Source organism: Lactuca virosa, chromosome 4 (assembly GCF_052849685.1).
Source record: "Lactuca virosa cultivar CGN04683 chromosome 4, Lactuca_virosa_CGN04683_v6, whole genome shotgun sequence".
In the NCBI taxonomy this organism is placed as follows: Eukaryota; Viridiplantae; Streptophyta; class Magnoliopsida; order Asterales; family Asteraceae; genus Lactuca; species Lactuca virosa.
Window position 1 is genome coordinate 104,681,457 of NC_136429.1, and position 13,414 is coordinate 104,694,870.

A 13,414-nucleotide genomic window follows, 5' to 3' on the forward strand; every position below is an offset into this window, starting at 1 on the left:
AATTTAGTATACAAATTATTATATCAAATTTAACACAACGTTATTGTTATATTTAAAAAAAACATATATTTGTAAATATTTCAACTATATAGGTGTTTCTGCGCAACGCGCGGGCATTTGCCTAGTTTTTAAATAAACTCATGTATTTCATGCTTAAAAAAGATGAGAATAAGCCTATTTAGGTTTTGTTTTTATTAGTAGATTATTTAGCTTTTTTATTCTTTTGGTTGTAATCATCATATCATATCATACTATATTATAAAGGAAACATTTTTCCTTTCACCACATTCATTTGAAACTCTCATGCATTTTTCCTTTCACCACATTCATTTGAAACTCCCATGACTTTTCAATTTCTTTCTAATAATGATTATAAGTTGGTTAATAAGGTTAAATAAATGCGACACCTAAAGTGTAATCATATATAAACTAAATTTCAATATTAAAATAATATCTTTACTTCTACTCATTAAGTGATTTTTTTAACTTTTAACATATTATACTTAATTTATTAGTTTTAATATATTGTTGGATGTAAACCATTATCATATTAAAGATACAATTTTGGAACAATTTGTATAAAATACTTAAATTATTAATTTGAATATAATATTACATGGTTAACCTAAATATAAATTTTAGTTTAACTTAAACAACCCAAAGAATATTTTGTAAATAGTTAAAAGTGATTAATTGTAGTGTTTTTCTAATAATGATTATAATTTGGTTAATAAGATTAAATAAATATCAAACCTAAAGTGTAATCATAAATATATACTAAATTTCAATTTTAAAATAATATCTTTACTTTTACTTATAAAGTTATGTCTTTAACTTTTAACATATTATACTTAATTTATTAGATTTAATATGTTGTTGTATGTAAACTATTATCAGTTTAAAGCTACAACTTTTGAACAATTTGGACAAAATAGTTAAATTGTTATTTTAAATATAACATTACAATGTCAACTTAAATATAAATTTCAGTTTCATTTAAAAAACCAAAGAATATTTTGTAAATAGTTAACAGTGATAAATTGTATTGATAAATGCAAAAACTAAATTGTAATCTCAATTTAACTAAAATATTTTCTAAAGATATTTTTATAAACGTTAAAAGTTTTCAAATAAGTAGCTTAAAATAACTTACAATAACAATAGTTAAAAATAACTCTATATAAATGATTATATTGTTACCTTTAAAATCAAAAAACAATGTTTGATGTTTTAAATAATTGTAATGATAAAAATTAAAACATTAAGCAAATAAATTTTAAAAAATTAATTAACAATAACAACAACTAAAAATAACATTAAACCATATATTATATTTAATTTTATTCATGTGTAAATCGCGGGTAGAAGTCATTCAAACAATTGAGATTACGCAGTTATAATAAATGTATGTATTATCATATAATTCAAAATAATCAATACATTATATCAATTTAGTATACAAATTATTTTATCAAATTTAACAGCAACGTTATTGCTATATTAAAAAAACATATATTTGTAAAAACTTCAATTGTATAGGTGTTTCTGCGCAACGCACGGACATTCGCCTAGTTAATTAGTACAACTGTACAAGTACCTTTTCCAATACATAACCGCGCTTCTTCTTCCGATCTTCCTCTTCCTGTAGCATTATCAAAGCAAATTATATACCACACCTTTATTAATTGTTTGGCCTTCGATGTAATTTCCATGAGTATGCGTATGTCACACATATGTATTACGATCCAAGGATTGATACGTCACCAGAACTATAAGTGGTCGGTTCCACAGGCTTTTGTAAGTTTTGACAGATATTTTTAGAACCATGTAATTACTACCACATATCATGTCACACCACATGGGTTTTATTTAACACGTGATCAATTTAAGATGCTTGCTACATCGTACTTTGGGATGATTGCATGTGTGTGTAGATACAATATTTCTATATAATGCGCGCAGAATAACTCAGATTTAATGAAACAGCATAACATAAGACTAGTAGATAAAGTTGATCTTGTTTGAAAACCAAAAATGTCGGGAACAATTAACATGTTCACTTCCTTTTCTTTATCTTACAAGCGGACAAACACAAGAAACATTGATCCAATCTACCCTATTAGCCATTCTATCAGTTCATGTACAATATCTAACGTTCCTCTGTTGGTTTCATCCAGCAAGAAATTGAAAACTGGCTGCACCCTAAAGTTTGTGAAAGCCTCCTTGGCCACGGAGGATTTCATAGAGAAAGTAAATGTTGATGTGTCCTCAAGGTTAAAGGTAACGGCAACAGTCAATGTCCGGATAAGCAAGGAAGTCAATGTGCTTAAGAAGTTGACGGAACTCCCATGGTTACACTCGCAAAAAGATTCCTCGTACAAGTTTGTAGACAAGGGTTTTGTTTTTCAACTAGTTAGCACCCAAGTAGATCCAAGTAAGTATGATTTATGTGGTTTCATATTAATTAATTTCTGTGTTTCTTACAATTAATATAACATGCACACAATTAAGATGCCTAATAAGACTATATATATTGTTATTTTTTTTTCCATGAAAGGTAGCATGAAGCCAAAGGTGAGCAAGGAATCTGTATTAGACTGGTCCAAATGTACATCTTTAAAAGATAATGATACAGGGTGTTTCAGCTTTAAAGTTAAGTTGGTAATTGATGAAGACTTTGGAGAACCAGGAGCCATTCTGGTGAGAAACCATTATGACAAGGAGTTGTTTGTAGAGACAATCTCTCTTGAAGATTGTTTCCACTTTTCATGCAACTCCTGGATTCAACCAGCTAATACTAGCAAAGAGAAAAGGATATTCTTTTCCAATAAGGTACATATATATATATATATATATATATATATATATATATATATATATATATATATATATATATATATATATATATATATATATATAGATCATCATCCTGACATCCTGGATCCAACTTTCTCATGAGACGCACGTACATATATTTTGATGATCGTTGTATTAATTTTAATGATGATCTGGTCAATGTGTTTAGATGTGCATAAAGATGTTGCAGGTATTAAACTTGCATACGTCATAGTAACAAAAATGCATGATTGTGTGGCTCTAAACGTAGCCTGCCATGTGCTGTGAAGTTGACATGGCAAAGGCTTCCGAAAAATGATTTAAGTGGTCACTAAATTTACCAAATTGACAGTACTAGAAATTCACGGACGGACTTAGAGACCAATGTAACGCAGTCCGTCCAGATAGTAACAGACTTTGACAGATAAATGTAGGGAAATTTAGGGTTTGTAGTGGAGATCTGGATACCGACTTGGATCGTGATATCACTTTTCGAACTGATATTTCTACCCTATGCCTGGGTTACAAGAAATTCAGCCTAGGATAATCTAAGTGGACACTTACGATTCTTGGCATAGAAATCGTAAGCCAATATGCTAGAGGATTATGTGAAAGTGTGATGAAATACGAGAGCTCAAGATCGTCACCCTCTTCTGAAAAGAAGAGCCGTTTATATAATAAACGATATTAGGGTTTCATTAGGTTGGACCGTCATTAGTTGATTTGGAAGCAAGTAATATTAATCCGGATTTAATGAGGATTTAGGGTTATCAAAACTAACGAGTTTCGTTAGCTTTACCATAAACACCCTCAAGAAATTGAATTTTCCACTATGGACCCATAAGTAAAATTCGGTGAGGTTTTGGGGCGCTGCCCCTTTGGAAACCCCAGACCCCGCCAAAGGGGTGCTGACCCTTGGACCCCGCTAGGGGCGCTGCCCCTAGACCCCGCCAAAGGGGCGCTGCCCCCGGACCCCCCGACTAGTCGTCGAACCGGCTTCTAATTCGATCTTATACATGCGTGCACTCCGCACAACTCCGTACATATAATAGAGTACAAATTATGAAGCCCCTTACCTCACATGTTAGTTCCAGTTACTTAAAATGACATGATGACACTAAAATCACCAACAATAAAGTTGTAGTCAATGGATTATTTATACAACACATTACCAACAAAAGGCCTTTATTGATACTTTTAGCTACAGATATTTTTCCTGGCAATTGCACACGCGATTTTTAGCAACAAAATCCCGTGGGTAAATTAATTGCTATTTTACGGTATCAAACTATCAACCACAAACAATAACTAAAAATCCAAAAAGTTTTCAATACAAACTCCACAAACAATAAATATACTAAAAAGTTTCCAACAAAAATTCAACTACTAAGCTGAGTCGGGTGGGTTACCGTTGTATGTGAATTCTTCAAAAGTCAAGTCATTTGTTTATGCAAAATACGCTTCAGATTTTCACGTTCTTCTTGTATTTGTTGTCGAAGACGAGCATCAGATTGTTCGCCTTCTTCTCCTATTTTTCGTTGAAGAGATACTTCAATCTATTCTAGTTATGTTTGTTCCCTTTCAAGTGTCGCCTCCAAGTGCTTAGATGTTATTTTAAAACAAACATATATAAGTCTCGCCTCCAAGTGCTTAGATGTTATTTTAAAACAAACATATATAAGTGATAAAGAGTATAAAGATGAAATTAAACAGCATTTCTTTTTACAAAAATATGATAAAACAAACGACACCTAAGTAGACAATACAACATTGTTTTTATCCATTATAAAAACATATTTTTATTTTTAATTTATTATAACAACATACCTTTTTTTTTACTAATATAGACCATGTCTAGTGGTTAAATGTTTTTTAAAACGAACACATATAATTAGTAATTAAGCATATAAAAATGGAAATAACATTGTACTTATTCGTTTTTACCACAAAATGATAAAACAAACAATAGGGAAGTAGACAATATAAAATATTTATATTTTTATAGTAATTATATATAACAAGATAGTATATTTTTAATCCATAATAGCAATCGTATTTTACTTTTTCTTATTAATACAAGCAATGTACTTGCATTATTTTATCCATATATAATAAAATGTTTATATTTTTTATTTGTATAACAATAACATTTTGTACTTTTTATTCCTAATATCAACATACATTTTACCACTGTAGGCAATTTAGTTACATTTTTATCCGTCATGGCCACGTACATACATATTTTTTTCTATATATAATGACAACATAATTTATTTTGTATCCATAATATCAACGTATTTTGCTCTTTTCAGCCATATAGTTAATGTACTTACATTTTTTTTATTTATAACTAGAAATGAGGCCCGTGCGTTGCACGGGTCAGATTTTTTTTGTTGATGTTTGGCAGGTCACGAAAGTAGGATGCTATAATGGCATTCAAATACTTGGCAACCGGATAGATTGAATATAATATAATGTCCTAATGTAAGAAATGAAAGTAAACAAATAAATTAGTGTGCGTTGCTATTTTTTGCATTTAACGCTTTTGGCTGATAGTAAAAACATTTCGAGTCGAAATCTCATTCCTCATAACTTGAATAAAGCCACCTGAAGAAAAGAAAACATATTTTCTATTATTATCGTATTGACATTTTTTTGGATGCAATTGTGCATACTAAAAAGGTTACAATATCTACCCTTATCCATCAAGAATATGTTATTTAAAAAAACAAAACAAAACAAAACTTTTGGGACCATTTCCCCTAATTGTCATTTTTTTAAATTAAAGGTAAATGAAACGTGTTTGTTGACCACAATTAGAATCTACCTCAAGGTATTGAATATTAGAAACTTTGATGGATTTCTCAACTTGAACCCTACGTGGCAGAAATAACTGCAGAAAAAACAATAATTTTTTAGGAAAAATTAAGTATATTGTAGCAAAATTTAGACTACATTGTTGTTTTTGTACAGACATGTAAGTACGTTAGTGTTTCAGATAGATAATAAATGAATGTAAACGGGGCTTTTCTTAGAAATTACGCTTCTTTTTGTTGAAAACACCTGTAAATATGAATAAATGACCATCTTACCCTTTCTAACACTAAAGTGGGAAAAATCTCACCAGCATCAAGAATTCCATCTTTCTCAATGGAAACTGTTTGTTACTTTTTATGATCAAGAACTGCTAGTTTTTTTGGTGTGCTGAGATAAATCCTATCAAGCTGGGTAAATAATTGACAATAGTTAAAGCCTAAACTAACCATGGTAAAGTAAAACAATCAAAGAGAGGGAAGAGTTAAAAATCAAAGTTACCTCCGAATTAATGGTTATTGTATCCCGTGTCTTTGTAAATGTTGTCATGTTCTTTGTATTGTCAACATAATCAAGTTTCCCAAATCCATACTCAACTTCACTACAAATATAAATATCAAAATGTCAAGAGTAATCCTCAGTCTATACTCAAATCTACAAATGAAGATATATATATATACATATATATATATATATATATATATATATATATATATCAATGAGAAAGTAAAAGCACAAAGTATATAAGATAAAAATACAATAAAATCAATAAAGTATGTACCTGTTAGGCCATTTCATCAAATCATCTTCAGTGGGCTTAAGTAACAAATCAACAGAAACTCCATTAATGGGTTTGGATTGAAGAAGATGGGAATTGTTCTCCTTGGTCCATACTCTGTTTCTAGCAATTCCATGGGATTTAAGAGGGCTAAGATTTGGAAACTGTATTCCACAAAACATATTGAATTGTCCCACATGAGTCAGATTTATAAAAGATGAAGAAATTATATTTTCAGACATGTTTTTCTCTATTTCGTAACTTCATAAACCATTATATATTAAATATAGTGAGAAGAAACTATTATTAAAAAAATGATCTAGTTTTTTGAATAAAATGCTCTAGGAGGTTGCAAACATTTGATTATACTTTGAGTAGCTTCTAACTTGTTCAACCTATTAGATCCACTTTATTATTTTGAACATAGAGAATCCCCAAAATGAAAAAGCGGTAAACATAGTTTGGCAATTGAATTACTCTATCCCTCTATTCAGAATCAGTTTGACCACAAAATCAACTAATAACGCCCAATTTCGTTATAACTATCAATTCTGAAGTAAAAAGAAAGATAAAACCCAAGAAACGTAAAAAAATTATAGCCTTTGATGAGGAAAGACCTGATCATCTTCATATGTTAAAAAACAGAATATTACTTTCTCAAGTGTCAAAAACATTATGACATTCCACGATTATAGCCGACCAATATTTGAGAGGAATCTTTTATAGAATGCTAGACTTCCTGGTCATCAATCAGATATTAAATGATGATAATGATATTATAAAAGAATCAAATCAGGAAACCAGTAATGATCAAATAAGTTAACTCTTAAGGTTTTAACCATACAATCAACAGTGCTTTTGTACATCAGAAATACAGTAACCATAAACAAATTGAGTTTATTATAATTAAGTATTCAAATGAACAACAACTTACATTTCTTGATCCGAGAGGTTGTTGTTATTTCAATTTTCGATTATTTGATAAGGAATAAATACTATAGGGTTGCCCAAAAGGTTGTACCTTTAAATTAATTATGCCAATGGCTCTGTAATAGATACAAAAGACAAAATTAACTCCTTGAAGCGTCATCCAATTAACCTGGCACATGGAAAAGAAATCATACCCATATCAGACCATAAGATCAATTGGAAATGTTTGAGGAGATGACATCACTCAAAATCACATATTCTACTCACATTCATTCAAAATTGATACAAGCTTGAAAACACAATTAATCCCAGATGTGGAACAATACCTTCAAACCAAAAAAAACTGCTAAAAGAAGATTATTAAAGATTACCTTCAGCTGATGTTTAATGTTTTCTAAAAACCCATCAGATTTCCTCTTTCCAGACACCACCAGCCCAGGAAGCAACCCAACGCCCAAAACGACCCAAAAAAGGTAATAAAAACTGCAAAATATAAAAACAGAATGTAGAAAGCACAATAACAATAATAACAACAAATAAAAACGAAAACAAAGCGAAACATGAAGTAAAAAAATATACCATAAGAAACACATGACCTACAAAATAGAAACAACAAAATGTAATCAAAACACAAAATACATGATAATTGAAGAACAAAAGAAACAAATAAGTACGTCATAATGTATCAATAATGATTCAATAATCTCATTGAACTAATTAAACATCAACATTACTTCATTTAATAATTACAAAATGAAACAAATTTATGTATCAGGTCCCTGTTCTCGCTCTCAATCAACATAACTTCAATAACTTCAGTTCATGTTTTAATCTAACAATGCCCATTGGCCATTTGAAAAAAAAACTAAAGCAAGAGATATGGAACTATCTTGAGCAGATTTTTATATGCACAGAAGAAAGAAGAATAGAGGGAGAAAACTTACCTGACAGCTGAATTTAGAGAGTTGTTATATCTGCAAAGTTTACGAAATTAGCCCCTTACGCCTTCTGTCAGACCTGCCACAACCATCCCCGTTTTTAATCTTGTAGCGGTGTTACATATATAATCGAAGATTCAGGCTTACAAATACAAAAACGAACAATTAAGTCGCAGAAGATATCACCCCAAAAAATTTGGAACAATCGGAAGATATTAGATAAGAAGCAAGCCCTAAAATTAAGACCGATGAAGTGGTTTGGTGTACTCCGATTCTACGAAAAACCTTTTTCTGTTGGTTTCAGTATTAAGAGCGATGAAGTGGTTTGGTGTACTCCGATTCTAGGAAAAACATTTTTTTGTTGGTTCCAAGAACTGAAATAAGAGAAGTGTGTGCGTTTTTTTTTCATGTTTTCCACCCATCGCGGCCACATCAATCGCCGATCGCACCATCTCCAACAATCCACGCCGTTGGAAAAGCAAATGTTGTTGCCTGGTTTACCAGATGATAAAGTGAATAGACGAAACATTAACATATGAAGATGAAACGACGATGAATTAGAGAAACAAATCGACCAAAAAAAAACAGATCGACCTAAAAAAAACCAACACTCATTAAAACGAAAAATTACATGTGTCGTCGCTATCTTGCTAGGTCGGAGTGGAGGCTGTGTTGTTGCAATGGTGAATAGAAGTCGATGACAGTCGGTGAGTAGTAGCTGAAGACTTTCCGAGGATAGACCAGCAAATCAAAGGAAGATGATGATCGATGGCGATGTAAGGGTAAAGGGATAATGTTCATCGTGAGGAGAAATGGAGAACATCTTGGCTAACAAAAGCGGTGGAGGAAGTAGATTCAAAACACGTGTAACGCTGATTGGCAGCAGTGGATGGTAGGAGCAGGTAACAACACTTATCAACTATCAAACATGTAACAAACCAAGAAAAGCAAAAGATCGAATTCCTTACCGTGTAGAGAGTCCGGTAGGAGCGATGATCTTCATCAAGCCCTAATCGCAGGTCCAGATGAGGCGGCTGATGGTGGTGGCGATCGAGGTAAAAAAATACGACAGCGGTGGCGCCGCAGCTTCAGAACTCTTCGACGGTGGGTGGGTCGTGCGGTGGGAATAACTCTTCTTCGCTTCATATTCCTCGTCTTCCTCATCCCCTTCCACCGGGAGAATCGGTGCAGGTGGTGACGGTGGCGGTGGCGCCGCAGCTTCAGAAGGTGATTAGAAGAACTTGTGGATTGAGGCGGTGGAGACGATCGACAGGAATAATAGAGACAAACAGAAGAAGGGAGAGGCGGTGGAAGTGAGGAAGCGAGCGATTAAAAATTAAAAAGAATAAAGAAGTATTTGAGGCGGTGGAATCTGTTGATGGATTAACCAGGTGAAGGAATCAGTGGACACGTGTACAGAAGACGTATCACTCCTGAAAGAAGCAAACACGTGTGACAAAGAAAATAATAAATTAAAGAAATGGAATGGATCAAAGAAAATGACATGAATAAATTAAAGAAGTGACACACAACCAATTATAGAGGGACCGGATATGTAAATCGAGGGATGAAAACTGGACTCAATTTAACTGTTCTTTTTCTCTACAATTTTAATATATATATATATATATATAATAATAACAACATATTTTATTTTTTATACATAATAGCAACATTTTACTATATATATTTTTATCTATAATAGCATCCTACTCATGTACTCTACACTTTTTAGCAATATAAGCAATGTACTTGAAGTAGGGATATAGAGAATCCTACGCTCCCACAATTTAGCATCACCAACAGATGCTGAATGGGGTCGACGTCATACTTATCATTGATAGCCTTCTCATTCGGTCATTAATTATTTATGTTAATAATTAGACAGTCATGCAATAATTACTGGTCCGTTTTAAACAACGTAAGTAAATGATTGAGTCGTTAACATAAAAAGTTCATTAAAACTCATCATGATTATTAAAAGGCATACTTTCATCGAATTCTCAGTAATATCTACATGGCAGTTCACTGACTTCGTGTGTTGTTGGACATGATAGGCATATTTACCGAGCCAAACACCCAAGGGGCTAAAATACTTGAGAAATAGGGAACTTAAAAATAAGAGAGGTGATGGAAATGGACAAAGATTACTTGTGGATAGAATATATGATTATGACACATATAATGATCTTGGAAATCCTGATAAAGGAGCTGAGTTTACAAGGTTAACATTAGGAGGTGAAAAGAACCCACATCCCAGACGTTGTCGCACAGGACGTCCCAACACAGCTACATGTTAGTTTCTTTGAATCTGACAAGTTAATTGATTTAGATGAATTAATTAAATATCTTTTTTCATGAAATTCCAAAAATACCAATATAATTTACCAATATTATATAGATGTAAACGTGGAAAAGCCAGTGGACTTGTTGAAAGCTTCAACATATGTACCAAGAGATGAAGCTCTAGAGGGGACCAGGCGCAAAGACATCTTCATGGGAGTATGGAAGGGAGTGCTTCACAACGTTCCAGCCATGGTGGCCACTCTCTTCAACGGGAATGAAGTTTCTATTGACATTTCAAATCTTGCAGCTGGCCTTTTTAGGAATGTATCACAAGCTGAGATTTTGAATGCATATGGATTGTTCAAGTTTTTTGATATTAAAGAAATGCTCAAGTTTGAGACTCCAAAAACCATGTCATGTGAGTTTCAACCTAATCAAATAGTTATTTCTACAACTTTTTGTGTTCCTATCTAATTAATTAAGCTCTAAATTAAAGAAAGACATCATTGACATTCCAGGGAACATTACAAGCTATGTACGAGATGATGAATTTGGTCGCCAAACTCTTGCAGGAATGAATCCTGTTAGCATCGAGAGGTTGAAGGTAAGCATGAGTATGACTTATAAGACATCAGTTTTGTATACTTGATTATCCTGGATATCTTTTAATCAAACTGCCTTATTCTCGCTGACATATTATGCACTAATAGGAAAATATTATTAAATCCAAAAGAATATTATGTCAATATCATGTTAAACCTAGCCGCTTAGATTTATATATAAAAGAAGTTAGATATTATATCTCAAAGTTTATGTTAGGGAAAATCTTATAAAAATCCAAAATATTTTCCTCAAAGTATTAAAAAACCACCATATTATTTTATTTTTTTTTACGTGAAAACTCTTATATTTTTTAAAATGTATCATTTAAGGCATTGAACTCGGTAAATCATAGATAACCGAAAATGTTAGGTAATCAATTCTCAACGTTTTGATTGTTACAATGCATCAGATTAAAAAAATTTTAAAAAATATGAGGGTTTAAAAGCACTAAAAAATATAATGGTTTTTTAATTTGAAAATAGATTAGGTTTTTTGAGTTCAGAAAACCTTCGATAGAAAATATAGAGGTTTTAGTGTACTAAAAAATAATATAATGACTTTTTAAAATTTTTTTGAAAATAAGTTTTCCCTCTTTCTAATACATTTATGTTTGATTTCTACAGGTTTTTCCTCCCGTGAGCAAACTTGATCCTTCAATGTATGGACCACGAGAATCAAATCTTAAGGAAGAACATATTATATGTCATCTCAACGGCATGTCTATACAACACGTATAACTGCTAACTTGCAAATTAATAATACTAGCAGCAGGGGATAGTTTGAGAACTGTTTGGGTTTTTTGGTTTGGATTTTAATAAAACTTTACTGTTTTTGGTTAAACCTTCAGGCATTGGATGAAAAGAAGCTCTTCATATTGGATTACCACGACATTTACCTCCCTTTTTTAGATAGGATAAATGCTCAAGAAGGCCGGAAAGCATATGGAACCCGTACAATCTTCTTCTTGACAACAATGGGAACTCTAAAGCCCATTGCAATTGAGCTCAGCCTTCCTCCTAATGATTCCAATCTCCCATCAAAACAAGTTCTCACTCCTCCTGTTGATGCAACCACCAACTGGCTCTGGCAACTAGGCAAAGCTCATGTATGCTCTAATGATGCGGGTGTTCACCAACTTATTCATCATTGGTATAGTTAATAATTTAAATGTTCTTGTTGACTTTGTATCAAAAAATATGCATGCTTCAAAATTAATGATATACAAATGGATCAGCGTCAGAAAGCACATAATGACAATAACTAGATGTTGTGGATATCTGTAGGTTACGGGTTCATGCATGTATGGAACCATTCATAATAGCTGCGCATCGGCATTTGAGCTCAATGCATCCGGTTTTCAAGCTTCTAAACCCCCACATGCGACATGTGCTCGGAATAAATGCAATGGCTCGTGAGAGCCTTATATCTGCAGAAGGAATTATTGAGAGTGGCTTTTCGTCTGGAAGATATAGCACCCAGATGGTCTGTGCTGCCTACCGTAACTGGTGGCGCTTTGACGTAGAAACTTATACCCAAAGAACATAAACTCGAGTATGCAAGTTTCATTGCTGACCCACATGGTTATTTCCTTGATTCGTTGCCTAGTTTGTTTCAAACAACGAAATACATGGCTGTACTTGATATAATCTCAGCACACTCGCATGAGGAGGAGTATCTTGGGGAGATAAAGGATATGTTCACAAGTTGGCCAGGTGAACCCAAGATTATTGAGGCATTCTATAAGTTTTCGATGGAAATTAGAAAGATTGAAAATGAGATCAAGAGGAGGAACGTTGACCCCAAGCTTAGGAATAGATGTGGTGCTGGCATTCCACCTTACGAGCTGCTCGTACCAACATCAGAACATGGGGTTACTGGCAGAGGTATATCAAATAGCATAAGTATATGATTAGATCTAGCGTAAGTATATGACTTAGGAAAATGAATATATAGAGAGTTTTTAAAAGAATTGAAGCATAAATAATTAAATATATAAGCTAGAGTGGTGATGCTACACTGCGACTTAAGTGAGATGTATTTTCATCCTGTAAATTTGTGTTCTATTTTGTAACTTTTTTATACAACCAAATAGAACTTATTAGACCATATGGTATACAACCAACGAACGCGTCCATGGTTGAGGTGGCAACGGACCACGGCTGTGCACACCATCCCGATTGGTCATGGTTTGTCCGTTTCGTTGTAATTTGTGGTGGCCATCACGATTCTA

General features: G+C 32.6%; 1 protein-coding gene and 1 pseudogene across 6 annotated transcripts; one reads left to right on the forward strand and one right to left on the reverse strand.

Annotated features, from left to right (window-relative positions):
* The first annotated feature begins 2,034 nt into the window (after positions 1-2,034).
* Positions 2,035-13,093, forward strand: LOC145104859 (linoleate 13S-lipoxygenase 3-1, chloroplastic-like; annotated as a pseudogene).
* Positions 5,266-9,627, reverse strand: LOC145106898 (uncharacterized). Of its 6 annotated transcripts, none has more exons than XR_013707663.1 (10): positions 9,264-9,627; positions 8,302-8,374; positions 7,937-7,953; positions 7,729-7,840; positions 7,449-7,526; positions 6,431-6,591; positions 6,151-6,250; positions 5,960-6,059; positions 5,663-5,728; positions 5,266-5,442 (listed from the first exon to the last, which is right to left on the reverse strand). XR_013707663.1 is itself a non-coding variant. In XM_079043819.1 (10 exons), exons 4-10 carry the CDS (start codon positions 7,948-7,950, stop codon positions 5,422-5,424), a joined length of 552 nt encoding a protein of 183 aa, XP_078899945.1. In that variant the 5' UTR covers positions 7,951-7,953; positions 8,302-8,787; positions 8,927-9,167; positions 9,264-9,627; the 3' UTR covers positions 5,266-5,421. The 6 variants fall into 6 exon arrangements, 3 of the variants coding, with proteins under 3 accessions (XP_078899945.1, XP_078899944.1, XP_078899946.1); XR_013707662.1 differs by having other exon boundaries at positions 5,928-6,059; XM_079043819.1 differs by lacking the exon at positions 5,960-6,059 and adding an exon at positions 8,927-9,167 and having other exon boundaries at positions 8,302-8,787.
* Positions 13,094-13,414: the final 321 nt, after the last annotated feature.